This window comes from Nannospalax galili, unplaced genomic scaffold (genome assembly GCF_000622305.1).
Source record: "Nannospalax galili isolate Female #2095 unplaced genomic scaffold, S.galili_v1.0 scaffold120, whole genome shotgun sequence".
NCBI lineage: Eukaryota > Metazoa > Chordata > Mammalia > Rodentia > Spalacidae > Nannospalax > Nannospalax galili.
Genome location: NW_008350324.1, coordinates 5,650,940 through 5,665,925, shown reverse-complemented (window position 1 = coordinate 5,665,925; position 14,986 = coordinate 5,650,940). Strand labels below are relative to the sequence as shown.

The 14,986-nt window shown below is 44.3% G+C and overlaps 1 protein-coding gene and 1 non-coding gene across 2 annotated transcripts in view; both read right to left on the bottom strand.

The window, feature by feature from the left end:
* Positions 1-7,472: 7,472 nt before the first annotated feature.
* The window catches only part of Brap (BRCA1 associated protein), a 44,139-nt gene continuing 36,625 nt past the window's right edge, over positions 7,473-14,986 (bottom strand). Inside the window, exon 12 of the mRNA XM_008847524.3 lies at positions 7,473-9,992. Coding sequence (XP_008845746.1) covers positions 9,629-9,992 — 364 coding nt within the window. The 3' untranslated portion in view covers positions 7,473-9,628. The remainder of the gene's footprint in view (positions 9,993-14,986) is intronic.
* On the bottom strand, positions 12,950-13,140 carry LOC115072783. The gene has a single exon (XR_003851806.1). It is a non-coding gene; the product is annotated as a U2 spliceosomal RNA (small nuclear RNA).

The window sequence follows — 14,986 nt, the reverse complement described above, 5'->3', positions numbered from 1 at the left end:
TGAGTCCGGCTATCTCATGGGTGGCTTGTGAACAACAGAATTTTTAATATTCCTGGAGGAAAGAACTTCAAGATCAAGGCACTGGAAGATCTGATGTCTGGTGGGGGTACACTTTGTAGTTCACAGATGGCACCTGCTATCTACAATGCCTGTCTTCATGTATTTGAGGAAGGCAAGTGTCTGGGACTTCTTTTGTAAGGGCACAGATCCTGTTCACAAGGGCTCCCGACTCACAACCCAATCACCTAAAGTCTCCACCTCCAAATATCCTCATACTGGGGGTTTCAACATGAATTTAAGGACACAGACATTCAGAGCACAGCTAGCCACATTTAACAAAACACTGATGGAACAGGGAGAGGGAAGGGTTAGTGTTTAATGGGGACAGAATTTGTCAGAATGAGCTGTTGCAAAATGCTGGAAATGGCTTATGGTGAGAGTTGTAAAACAATGTGAATGTACTGAATGTCAAACCATGCATTATGCGGAACTCCTGACATCCCAGCACTTGGGTGGTGAGGGCAGGAAAATCAGGAATTCAAGGTCATCCTAGGGTACATAGAAATTTCAAGGCTAGCCTGTGCTACATAACACACTGTCTCAAAAAGGCAAAGAAATAAGCAGGTGAATGGCTTAGTAGCTTAAGGAACTCATTGTGCAAGCCTGGAGACCTGAGTTTGATTTCTAGAACCCATGTGGTGGAAGGAGAGAACTGACTCCCAAAGGTGGTCCTCTGACCTCCACGTGTGTGCTGTGGCATGCGTGCATGTGTATACATATATTAAACACACACACACTAATAAAGATTAACAGTAATAATAAAAAAACACACACACACAAAAGGTGGGAGCTGGGCAGATGGCTCAGTGGGTAAAGTACTTGCCACTTGAGCATGAGGATCTGAGAACAGACCCTAATATCCATATAAAAGTATAAAATGGCTAGGAAGATTTTTAGGCAGGCTTTATGCTATTTCTTTTTATTTTTTAAACTTAGAGCTTCATTCAATTATTATTGGTGAGTGCATGCATGCATGTGTGTATGTATGTGTTATATAGGTGTAGGTGTATACATATAGAGGTCATAAGACAACTTTGTGGTCAGTTCACCCCTTCTGCCTTTATATGGGTTCTAGTTCCAGGGATCAAATTCAGGTCATCAGGCTTCGTGACAAGCACCTTTATCCACTGAGCCATTTGCTGGCTTCTCTACCTCTACTGTTTCTTAAAGCCCCTAAAACAGAGGACTTTCCTGAAGGGTGCTTTCCTATGAGAGATTGACAGGCACATTTGGATTAACTCTTAAGGACAGTGGTATGTCTTTGTTCTTTAGCAGACAGTAATCTTTCAGACAGTTCAGATGTCATGACTCCACCCAGGGCCAGAGCTGTGATTCAGAGCCCATTTTGGGCAGTAATCAAAGTCCTACAGTTTTAGTTTTTGGTTTTACTAGCTGCTGATTATGAGGGAGGGGCCATTTCCAATGATCTAGATGCTTTCTAATATCTGAGTAGCTACCAAACAGCTTGAGTCCAGACTTGGGAGTCCAATGAGATGGAGGTTGAGCACTGCTTCTATCATTTCTCAGCCTGGCAACCTGAGTCCACACTGGCCAAGTCCTTTCCTGTTTCCACTAGGCCTTGGTTTCCCCAGTGTGTATAACGGGGTGACTGTGTCAACCGAACCAGACCGGGTTGTGCTAGGCATGGCTGAATGTTACAGGCCAATAGCTCAGTATGACTAGTGTGGTAAGGAGGAATCCCGAGAATGTGATCTGGCCTCAATCCAACAGGCAAACAAACAGCAAGAAAGGACTTGCCACTGCATCTGATTCTCAGCCAGCACCAGGATCTTCCTGCAGTTCTAGGAGCCCTAGCCAAAAAGCAGAGGTTTGGGGTCTGTCTCTGGATTGCCTAATTAAGGTGATGAGTGCTGGAAAAAGAGGCTCACATAGGATGTTCATGACTTTTCTCTATCACACAAGCTAACAGTAACCCAATATGGTATCTTTAGCATCAATCACACCCCTTCCTACAATGTTACCTCAGTGACAACACTATTTCAAGCAACCCAAGAGCTAAAAGGAAAGGGTCTTGATGTGGATTATCAGTTTTTTTTGTTTTTTTTTTTTGGTCTTTTTGAGACAGGGTCTCCCTATAGCCCCAGCTGGCCCAGAACTTGCTATGTAGACCAGGCTGGCCTCGAACTCAGAGATTCATCTGCCTCTGCCTCCCAAGTGCTGGGATTAAAGGTGTGCACCACCACACCCAGTGGATTATCTTTTAACATTTATTTTTGTGTACATGTGCATGTGCATACATGTACATATGCTACCACATGTGTATGGAGATCAGAAGACAACTTTCAAGAATCTGTTCTCTCTTTCCACCATCCACGTGGGTCCTGGGGATAGAACTCAGAAGTGCCTTTACCTGCTGACCCAGCTCACCTGTCCTAGATTATCTTTTTTTGAGACTGTTTCTCAAAGCCATAGGATAGGAATCTACATAAAAGGCCAGACGCAGTGATGCACATCTGTAATCCCAGCACTCCAAGGAAGGCAGACAGCAGAATCCTGAGACAGGAGAATGGCCTGGAAGTTCACAGGCCAGCTAGCCTTGGATACACAGCTCAGCAGGAGAAAGAAGAGAGACTGCCTCAGAACCAGCTTCTGAAAGTTGTCCTATGACCTCCACGCAGGCACTGTGGTGTGCACATGAATGCACATACATATACATAATAAATATATTTAAAAAATTTTAAAGGCATAGAACATTCTTATTTACAACAGTGAGAGGCAAAGGGGCAGTTGGGGGAGAGAAGCAAGCTTGTAGAGAAAGAAAGAAAGAAAAGAGCTAGCATTACTGCAGCCAAACAGAACCAGGAATTCTGCCAAAGAAGAAAGTACAGGATTGGAAGCAACCAAGATCCCAAATGGACATTCAGGAAAGATTCTGGGCCACAGCACGGGGCCCCCTCTGTCTGGGCCAGGAGAATTCTGGCAGCAGCGTCCAACCCATGCATGTTCCTACATAATTGAAGACGAATGTGCTGGGGGAGGGAGGGTAGATGGAGGCTTTCCTGTAGAGTCCTCTTTGTGGCCTGCACTTGGCCTTGCCTGGGATCCAAGCCAGTTAGTGTTGATTTTCTGCAGCTTAGAAACAAATGCAATGAAGCTGTTTTCCTGAGGCCTGTATTTTGAGAAGAGGATTTGAATCCCCTTGCCCCCAAGGACAGGTGGGGTTGGGAGGTGGGAGAAGTGTGATGTGGCTCTTGTGTTGCTGGAGGCTTGGGAAACTTTCAGGCTTAGTGCTGCTGCCAGTGCTGAAAGGAATCAGATGAATGGGCCTAGATAATTCCTAATTCACACTAAGGGTGAATCTGGCAGAGCAGGCAGACCCTCTGGCCCAGGGCGATAAGTCAGTTAGAAAACTCCTAATTCCCTCCCTAAGAATTTTCATTGATTCTTCTTCACTTCTAGGTCTTTCTCTGGGATTTGTTTTTCTGCTCCAGAAATGAGTTTGTTCCTCCTCCTTCTCACTCAGCACCAGAGTCTTCTGGTGCTAAGTGTTCTGCTAATAATGTGAGGTGACACCGGGCCAGTTTCTCAGTAGTGAGAATACCTTGTTCTGCAGACTTACCTTTGGTGTTGAGTGGAGTTGGAGGTCAATCTCAGGCCTCATTCCTCGGGTGCTGTCCACCTGTTTTTGAGACAGGTCTCTCACTGGGCTCACTGACTAGGTGAGGTTGGCTGGGCAGTAAGCCCCAGGGACTCCACCCCCCTCCAGTGCTGGAATTAACAAATACATGCTATCACATTCCACTTTTTATAAAACCTGGATGCTGGGAAATTTAACTTGGGTGGTCATGTTGCATGGCAAGCACTTTACCAACTGAATTACCTCCCCAGACCTCACACTCCACTATTGAGTTAGACCCTCGGCTCCAGGGCTCTTCCTTTGTAAATCAGGACTCTAATGTACAAGGTTTGGTCTGAGTCTGTTGTTTCTGTGTGAAAGATGGTAAAGGACCCCTCTGTAGGGCAGGTCAAAATGGCTCTCCTACATGCATCTCTGATCAGAGCTACAGGTTGACTGTATGAAAATAACTATACCATTATCCCAGGGTAGGTTTATTCTGGGTGTCCAGGCCTTCATGTGGGAGGGCTCAGCAGGTGAGCTTACGCTGACTTCTCCTTCCATCCCAACAGCCCTGCATTAATTTCCAGGCGGGATCTGAAAGGAGTCTCAGGTTAGGGGATTTAGAGCAAGGTCTGAAAAGAAACAAAGCTGCTTTAGTTCACACAGTGAGCCTGGTAATTAGCCTTGAGTAACAAATGTTATCTGCACCAGAGCAGCTCTGTGCCAAGTACCAAAGCCACATTTTCCAGATAATTCCAGTGAGAAATTTTTGACCCAAAGCCATTCAGGCCCCAAAGACTGCAGTCATCTTACATGAAGCAACAGATTGTTCACTTCTTCCTTTAATGCAAGAATGCAAAATCCAGACTAAGAACCTGCAGAATTCTCACATTCTCCCCAGCTTCCAGAATTACAGAACAACTATCCTATGTAGCTCGTTAGCTGGTGACTCTGAAAGTGATGGCCCAGAAGTTTAGCTTTCAGGACTGATAACTGATGCATGACAGAACAAATGGGCCTGAGTATCTATGCAGTCCAGGGAGAGCTTATGTTCCAGGGTCAAGGTAAAGAATGACTATCATTACAAAGCAAAGATGGCCAGGTGTAGTGGCTCACATCTGTAATCTCAGCACTTCAGAGGCAGAGGCAGCATTGCTATGACCTCAGTATAAAGGGGCCTTGAGGATGATGGCTCCATGGGTAAGACTATTTGCTGTGTAAGCATGGTGTCTTGAGTTTGAATCCCCAGCACCCATGTACAAAGCTGGACAGAGCAACATGCAATGTAACCTCAACACTGTTGGGACAGAAACGGGGATTGTTGGGGCTTGCAGCCTGCCATCCTACCTCTAGATGTAGTGAGAGACCCTGTCTCAAGGGAATAAGGTAGCCAGTGATAGGGCAGGACACCCAAAATTCTTCTCTGGCTTCTGTGAGCATGCATGCACAAGCATAAGCACCCACACCAGCCAGCACATGTAAAAGGGAGAATGTAAACATGAATAGTAAGGATAAAGAGACCAGTAGAAATTTCTCCTAAAGCACAAATGAAAATGTTTGTTCCAAATAGTGTTTAGGGAGAAAAATCAAGTTCATATCCTAGAAGGGAAGGAGATGTAGCTTTGGCACTTACATAAAACTGAGGGTTTCTGAAGGGAAAGGGTTTTCTCTTCTTTTATTGCTTATTACTTTAAAATATTTTTAATTTAGGGCTACACCTCAGGGTGGGGACATAGCTCAGTGGATAGCATTCTTGCTTAGCATACATGAAGCCCTGGGTTCCATCCACAGCACCACATAACTGACAAACAGGTGTGGTGACACAAGCCTCTAATCCTGGCACTCTGGAGACAGATGGTGTCCCGGAAGTTCCTCTGATAAGCCATGGTCCCACCTCCTTCCCACGCTCTGCGGAAGGAGCCAAGCCCATTAAGGGACAGAGCTATGGAAATAGAAGCCAGGAAAACCACAAGGCTGCTCTCTCGCCATTTTGTGTGGCTGTTGGGAAGCCACCAGACGTATGTTTGGGTGTTGACTTTTGAGGTAGTTGCCATTTTTGAAAGGTGGGGCAATGCCCCACCTGTCTTGTCTCAGGGTCTCCTTGGGAGGCAAGATGGTGAGAAGGCCATAGGGAGCACACTGGGAAAAGGGTGGAGTGGGGTGGAGTGGCTGCAGGGGAGAAGGCTGGGGCGGGGATATGGAGATGGATGGCACATGCATTTCAAATATGTAAAAGGAAAAGCCTCTAAAAATCGTGTTTTTGTAAGTCATCCCTCCCAAATGTCATATAAACTATGCAAAAATCTAAATAGAATGTCTTGTCAGTTCATTCCGTATCAGGACCAGGAGACCATGAGTGGCAGGTCTCCATCAGGAAAAGGAAAATTTAGTGAAACATGGAGGAAGAAGGATCAGTTCAGTCTTCCTTGGTACTTACCATATTTGAGGTCAGTGTAGGATATGTAAGGCCTTGTCTCTAATAGAGACAGTAACAATATAAAACTACACTTGAGCAGGTTGTGGTGGTGCACGTGTGTAATTCCAACAGTAATGTTTGAGCCAATCCAAAAAACCCCTTCACCCAAAACACCCCCAGATAAAAACCAGACATTTAATGGAGTCACTGTGCAGATCTTTTAGAACTTCCATTTTAATAATGCTCAGATGAGAGCTGGCAGTGTAGCTCAGTGGCTTACTATGTACAAGACCAGGCCTTGGGTTCCATCTACAGCACCAATCAAAAAGGGAATAAAGAGAAAGAACTGACCAGCAGCAGAGAATTCTGCCACACAATACTGAGTGACATCTAAGTCTATAGTGATGGCTATATCCTGGGGAAGCTCAGGGGTTCCTATACCTTTAAGAAACAGGAGTTGGTCCTTTGGAGTCTTAATTCCTCTCATGCTGCCAAGAGAAGGTACAGTGCCAAAAGAGGGTATTTGTGTGTTGCAGTGACTTCAGCTTCATCCCAGAGAAAACAGCTGCTCTTTAGGTGTGAAGAGTGGCTTTTCCATTTTCAGAGGCCATAGACTTCATCATACCACTCAAGGGTTCCACCAGCCCAAGCACTGTGGCATGGTACATGGCAGTACTTAGCAGTGTGTGTATCTTGGCTGCATGGGAGAGAGCTTTCCAGAGATGACAGGATGCTCACTGGTGATGTTTAAGTTCTCACACCCTGTAAGGCGTTCTCAGGAGTCCCTCTGCCTTTGGATGAGGACAGTTCCACTATATGGGAAGGGACCACACAGCTGCTTCCGAAGTCTCCTGTCACTTACAAATCCTAATGAGTCACAAGAACAATCTGCTTGAGGGGAGGGGGTCTGGAGAAGACTCTGGTGTACAAAACTGATGGTGTTAAGTTGTATCTGGGTCTTACCCAAATTCAGAAAAATTTCCCTAGTGCATATCTAGTTCAACTTTTTTCTTTTTGGGGGGGGAAGTCTTTTTGAGACAGGGTCTTCCTGTAGCTCCAGCTGGCCTTGAACTCAAGAGATCCGCCCGCCTCTGCCTCCTGAGTGCTGGAACTAAAGGCGTGCAACACCACGCCCGGCCTTTTTTTTTTTTTTTAAAAGGGTCTCACTATGCTGCCCATGACTGGCCTTGAACTTCCTGCTCAGCCTTCCAAGAAGCTAGAATACAGACTATGTCTATCTTCTAGCTCAGGTTCACTTTTTGTTAGTTTGAGAGGCCTAAGGAAAGGTGTTGAGAAAAGCTGCTCACTGTGCTAAGAGTAGAATTGTATGCGGCCTTCAGTATGTAGGCCACTGACATTTCTTAGATACATGCTCCCAAACCAATGCCAGAGACACAAATATCACACAGGGCAGAATGATTTAAAAGTCTCGTTATTTTAATACAATTCCATTGGTCAAGGTAGCATGGGCAATTGAAGTGGTTTAATTCCATTCTGAAGGATACTCTAACAACTTCAATCTTGTGTAATGTCAAATTCAGCATAACTCTTTGACCCTTAAAATAACATTTTATTTTACACATCTTGATTTTTGTTTTCCTGGAACATTTTTTTAGACCTTCAAGTATCTTGGAAACCTTTGCCCATTTGCTCAATCCTCTGGCCACAGCCTTTGTGAGCGTTTTTCTCCCACCTGTGCTGAAAAGTGGTGTTCTCCCAGTTGGTGGCAGGGCTGCTTGATGGAGGAGACCACAATGAAACGAGGAGTAAACGAGCTTTGTAAACTACTTCTGATTCTCTTAATTAGTATGCTACCATCCACCCCAGCTCCTACAAGGCCCAACATGCAAGACAAGTACTTGGCTAACACAGCAGGATTCTAACTAGTGTAAAAATATATTTTTAAATAAAATAGAATCTCTATAAGAAAGAGAATCAGGCTCTACTTTCTACCCCTGCTCTTGGTTCAGAGTGCCCATGCATTCCAGGTCTCGGAGGAGTGTTGGTCTGCTCTAAGTAAAAATCAAGACTGTTAGGGCCAGGCGTGGTGGCACACGACTTTAATCCCAGCACTCGGGAGGCAGAGGCAGGCGGATCTTTGTGAGTTCGAGGCCAGCCTGGTCTACATAGTGAGTTCCAGGACAGCTGGGGCTACAGGGAGACCCTGTCTCAAAAAGACAAAAAACAAACAAACAAACAAACAACAACAAAAAAACCCGAACATCTGAGGACATTCATTCTGCAAAGTTATAGGTAACCTTTTCAAGAAATGATACGGCACACTGCACAGAATTGAATGGTTATTAGCAACACAGGTGATGTGGTAACAACATGTAAGACATTTGGGTCAAAGGATGAGGTCCAGTCATAGTCGGAAAAAGCAATCCTGGATCATTTCAAAACTTTGGCTGATGATAAAGCAGAAAAGAAAGCCTGCCAAGGAACAGTGTGCTGTGCTAACCTGCCCAGCTACCTCTTCTAGAAGCTAAATTCCAACATGAGTCTCACTTCAGTTTTGCTCAGTTACTGCATGTCACAAATTATTTGATGTTTCTGGCTCTAGAGAAATGCACACAGCCCCTCTGTTGGCCCACAATGAGCATTATATGGCTGTTTGAAAGGGGCTCTGTTGAAATGCCAGTTTCTGGATTGAGAAGCAGCCTTTGGTTATATCTTGAAAGCATAATTGAAAATCTGCCCAGGCTCCCTCTAGCTGTAACCTGAACATGAGGCCCAACCTTCTGTAAACACTCAGCAAATACCAATCCCCACAAAACACACAATTAGTTTGTCAGAGGACTCGTTCTCTGTTTGCCCATGGACGGTAGCCCCTTGATTTTTGCTAGCCGTAGGAAACACTCTCATATATCTGAGTTGAGGAGTGCCATATAAGGCTCTTTGTATTTGACAGGCACAATTTTGTACGGAGTCACCAAAAATAAACAAAGTGGACTACCACCATTTTTCCTATATTGGCTCTATCAATCTGTCCTAGATTGTTTGTTTTTCCTGGCTAGCCCTAAAGCAAGATGAGATGGCTGCTGGGGACAAGCCAGTGCCTGGTTTACAACCCAACCTCTCTTCATGTAACAACATTCAAACAATTCTTCAACTCCCCAGGGAAAGGGAGGGATGGCAACTAGATGTGAGACTAATGCTAGGGAATTTTCCTAGCTCCTCAGCAGCCAACAGGAGCCTCTCTTGAAAGCAGCTGCTGGGGCCTATGGGAGGTTCTGTGCTTTAGTGCCAGGTAACGTTGCCTTTGAGGTCACAAAAACTTGTCATAAACCTACGTCAGAACTCAACCTCAAATACTCCAACTGAATAAATAGAACGGAAACGTGTACCACAGGAGCTACCAAGCAGGAAGGCAGAATGGCCGGCAATACCGCCCTCCTTCCACCACTCTCTGTTGGCGTCCTGTGCTCATCACACCACACACAACAAATGAAAGAGCCACAGGACTGTGGTTCATCTTCAGGCGTACTTATTAGGCCCACCCTCCCACTCAGCAAAAGTCCCAGCACACCCTGAGGTGGTGGGGAAGTCTTGGAGACAGGTGTCTCTGAAGGTCACTTGCCCCTCTTGCTTCGGCCCTTCCTGGATGGCAGCTTCCCACTGCCACCTGAGGAGGAGGGACTGGAGGCCGAGGCCATAGCGATGTTAATCTGTCCCTCCTGGATTTCCTGCCGGGTCTCAGCAGGCAGGTGGCTGATCTGCTGCTGTGTCTCCAGGTAGAACATGACATCGCGCAGCTGTTCCTGAATCTCAGTGATCTGCAGGTCCTTTTGGTCACAGGTCTCCTTCAACAACCTCTCCTCCTCCTTCAGCTTGCTCTGCAGGAGGACCTGGTTGGCTCGCAAACACTTGTTCATTTCCTGCTCCTCCTGGAGCTCAGTGGTGAGTTTGGCCACTTTGGTATTCAGTTGAGTACACCTTCAACAAAACAAAGGGAGACCAGGTAGAGAGCTAGCTCAGTGGTTAATAGCGCCTACTGTTCTTGCTGTTCTTGAGTTCAGCTCCCATCACCCACAATCAGGCTACAGCCATCTGTAATTCTAGTTCCAGGGGATCTGACACCTCTTCTGGCCTCTGCAACATCTGCATGTATGTGGTGCACATACAGACAAACACACACACACAGACACACACACACACACACGATCTAAAAAAAACAAAGGGAGACAAAGGCATGAGTTTCACTTGTGACACAGTGTCCTTTCTGCTCTAAGAAAATTGCCCATGACCTCAGCATTCTGGGGCAGGCCTTCCCTTTCTGGCCAACTCAGGTGTGTCTTCAAGGCACTCATTTTCAGCATCAGGAGCGCATGTGACCCAAAGTGATGCTTCTGACCACTTCTCTCTTTGGCATTTGCTGAACAGGTGCCTCAGAGATGCTGACCATGATAAGGGAGTTATGAAGAAAAGTGACATTCTTGGAGTCAAGTGCTCTGATCTCACTGTATTTGCTGAAGGAGGTGAAAAGGTGCTTATTCTAACCAAAAGGTTTCAAGACTGGGAGTGTCCTATTCCTGATGCCCAATTCTCCTGTGTAGAGAATGACAAATCAAAACACCACATGAAGTGCCATTTTTATGTATCAGAATCCAAAGCCAGGCACAGTAGGCTTTGGTCTGTATTCCTAAAACTCAGGAGGCAAAGGCAGGAGGACTGCCTTGAGTTCTAGGTTATATAGTAAGACCGTCTCTCAAAAAAATCCAAAGCATCGCACACCTTTAATCCCAGCACTTGGGAGGCAGAGGCAGGTGGATCTCTGTGAGTTCAAGGCCAACCTGGTCTACATAGTGAGTTTTCCAGGCCAGCTGGGGCTACAGGGAGACCCTGTCTCAAAAACACCAAAAACAAGAAAAGAAAAATACCAAAGCAAGAGCAGTGACTGCTCTTCCAAAGGACTCAATTCAGTTCCCAGCATCCACATGGTGGCTAACAACTATCTGTAATTCTAGTTCCAGAGGATCCAACACCCTCTTCTGGCCTTCACTAGCAGTGCACAACATGTGTGCACATACATGTATGTAGGCAAAACATTCATACACAAAAAATAAAAATTTAAAAACCAAAGCAAGACTGGGTCTGGTGGTACACGCCTATAATCACAGCACTTGGGAGACAGAGGCCATGAGGATTGCTACAAGTTCAAGGTCATCTTGGTCTATGTAATGATTTCCAGGCCAGCTAGGGCTACATAATGAAAATTGGTCTGAAAAAAAAAAACCAAAATTAAAAAGCAAAAATAGGGCAGGGAGATGACTCAGTGGGTAAAGGCACTTGCTGCAAAGCTTGACACCTGAGTTACATCCCTGGGACTGGGACTCATATGGTGGAAGAAGATAATGGACTCTTATAAGTTGTCCTTTAACTTTTACACACCTGCTATGGCACGTATGTGCTCACACTCACAAATAAATAAGTGTAATAAAAATTAAAATAAATAAATATAAAGCAAAAACTAAAACAAATGACAACAAAATCCCACAAAAAATACCCAAACCATATGAGCTATGGTGGTGTACATTTGTGACCCCAGCACTTGGGAGGTAAAAACAGGAGTAGGAGTTTAAGGTTATCTTTGTGAGCTCAATGCCAGCCTGATTTACATAAGGCTGTGTCCAACAAACAAACAAATATAACCTTAAAAACAAACAAGACAATGGACCGTGAACTAGAAAAACTTTGGAAAGTCATTGGCACACTCTATAAAAATGAGAAACTAGCTAGGTGTGGTGGCGCATGCCTTTAATTCCTACACTTGGGTGACAAGAGGCAGGTGGATTTCTGTGAGACTGGGGCCAGCCTGGTCTACAGAGTGAGTTCCAGGCCAGCTGGGGTTACAGGGAGACCCTGTCCTAAACACACACACATGTCCCTGACACAGCTTTTCTTTTATTCTACTGATTATCCTCTAAACTAGATATGCTTGAACTGTGCAAAAATGACACCCAGAGAAAGATGCTCACTGCAGTACTGTTTACAGTAGTGAAAGACAGACAAATGAAACATATGTAGACAATGAACTGGCTCAGATTGCTATGGGACACCTGTACAATGCAGACATGCAATCATTACAAAGATCAGGAGAGATCTAGATGTGCCAGGAGCAATAAATATCTAAAGCAGAATATTTCAAAGAGAATATTCACTATTCTATTTTTTATTTTTTTATCAAATAATTAATTTATGTGTGTGCACATGCTGCAACACTCATGTGTAGGTCACAGTATTATTTGCAGGAGTTGGTTCTCTCCTTCTACTATGTAGGTCCTGGGGATCAAACTCAGTTCATCATAGGCTTGGTGGCAAGTACCTTTACCTACTGAGCCATCTCATAGGTCCCTACTCTGTTTTCATAGAAAAATATTATTTTGAGGCAGGGTCTTGCTATGTAGCCCAGGCTGGGCTGTAACTTGAGATCTTGCTTCAGCTTCCCAAGTGCTGAGATTACAGGTTGGTACCACCAGGCCAAGGTAAAATCAGATTATACATGAGAACAGTATTAACCTATACTGTTAACTCCAGTCACCCTTGGCTAACAGAATTCAGAGGTGAGAAAGAATTTGCAGACTGTCATCTTTGTATGTATTTTTTTTTTTTTTTTTGCTAGGTTTTTTTTTTTTTTTTTGGTCTTTTTGAGACAGGGTCTCCCTGTAGTCCCAGCTGTCCTGGAACTCTATGTAGACCTCTATGTAGAACTCTACGTAGACCAGGCTGGTTTTTTTTTTTTTAAGATCCGCCTGCCTCTGCCTCCCAGCTGCCTCTGCCTCCCAAGTGCTGGGATTAAAGGCGTGCGCCACCACACCCAGCCCTAATTTCTCATTCTTAATGCTAACCGGTTATGTAGTTTTTCTTTTTTATAACAGCTTTAGATTCCCCCAAGGGGGTGCACCATTCCTGGAGGTACTGCAATACCAGGTTGATGCATGGAGTGGATGGAACAAGCTCCTATTCCAACTCCTAGTTCCAAAAATCCATTTAATATATTGTCCTCAGATAGAGGACGTATCAGATATTAAACTGGTAAGAACAGATACTACACTTGATCTTAACCAAAAGGCCAAGAAGCGGTCTCTGTAGTTCACACAGTTCTCCTGACTGCTGGAATTACAAGCGTGAGTCACCAGACCCAATTCCTGGACTTTGTAATTCTTTAACTCACATGGCAGCTAACAACTGTCTGTAACTCGAGTTCCAGGGGATTGGATGCCCTCTTCTGATGCCTGTAGGTATTGCACAACATGGGTGCACTTACATATATGCAGGCATGACACTCATACACATAAAATAAAAGCCGGGCATGGTGGCGCACACCTTTAATCCCAGCACTCGGGAGGCAGAGGCAGGCAGATCTTGGTGAGTTCAAGGCCAGCCTGGTCTACATAGTGAGTTCCAGGACAGCTGGGGCTACAGGGAGACCCTGTCTCAAAAAGATCAAAATAAATAAATAAATAAATAAATAAAAATTAAAGTTTTTATGTGCATTAATACATTGTTTCTACAACAATTAAAATTTTATTATTTAAAAAAATATTTTATTTATTATTTTTATTTTATGTGTATGCATGTATTGCCTATATGTATGTAAGTGCACCCACGTCATGCACTGACTGTGGACAACAGAAGAGGACGTCAGATCCCCTGGAACTGGAGTTACAGACATTTGTTAGCTGCTGTGTGGGTGTGGGATTCAAACCTGGGTCTTTTGCAAGAATAGCCAGTGTTCTTAACCACTGACCCATCCCTCCAACTCAACAATTAAAATTTAAAAAAATTTTAAATTTATTTTTATTTTATATGTATGAGTGTTTTGCTTGAATGTAAGTGCACCAATGTGTGCAATGCTTAAAGAGGCCAGAAGAGGGCATCAGATCCCCTAAAACTGGTGTTACAGATGGTTGTTACATGGCTATTAGATGCTATGTGGTTGCTGGGAAACAAACGTGGGTCCTGTGCAAGAGCATGCAGTGCTCTCCACTGAGCCATCTTTCTAGCCCCCAACAGTTAAAAGTTTTGAGGAGAGATTTTTTTGGGGGGAAGTGATGAAAAATTACGGAAATTCAGTGGTCATAATTACACAAAATTAAACGTAATTAATGCTACTGAACTTTACCAGTACTACACAGTGGTTAAAAAGGGGACTGGGGAGATGTCTCAGTGAAGAAGATGCTTGCTGTGCAAATGAGGACCTGAGTTCTGATTCCCAGCACCTATGTAAAAGCTGGGAATGGTGGCACACACCTATTACCCCAGTGTTGTGGGGGCCAGAGACAGGAGGATCCTAAAGATCCACTGGCCAGACAATCTAGCCGAAATGGCAAGTTCAGTGAGAGACCTTGTCTCAAAAGATAAGATGAACAATAGAGGAAGAAACTCAGTTCAATCTCGGGCCTCTGAAGGCATACCCATAGGTAAGCACAACTGTACACTCACACACACACAAAAGGAAAATTCTGTGTAACCCAATTTTCCACAATTAAAAAAAAAAAAACTTAAAATGTATTTACTTATTTTTATGTGTATGAATGTTTTGCTTGCACCTGTGTTGCACAATGCCCAAGGAGGCCGAAGGAAGGTGTCAAATTCACTGGACCTGAAGTTATGGACAGTTGATAGCTGCCAAATGGGAGCTAGGAGCCAAACCCAGGTCCTCCGCTAAGGACTAAGCCATCTTTCCAGTTCCCCAGATAGAAAATTTTTGACAGTGCAACAAAATAGATGAAGAGTACATAGAAAATCTTTTATACTGCCATTTTTAAATTTTTCCTATAAATCTAAATTTATTTCAAAAGAAAAAAACCAACACTAAGAACCAATTATCCCCCTTAACGTACTGTCATCTATTTTGTATGGTCTCATACACACACACACACAAATCCTTTCTGCAGTATAAGTTAAACCAGTGAGGTAATTTTATT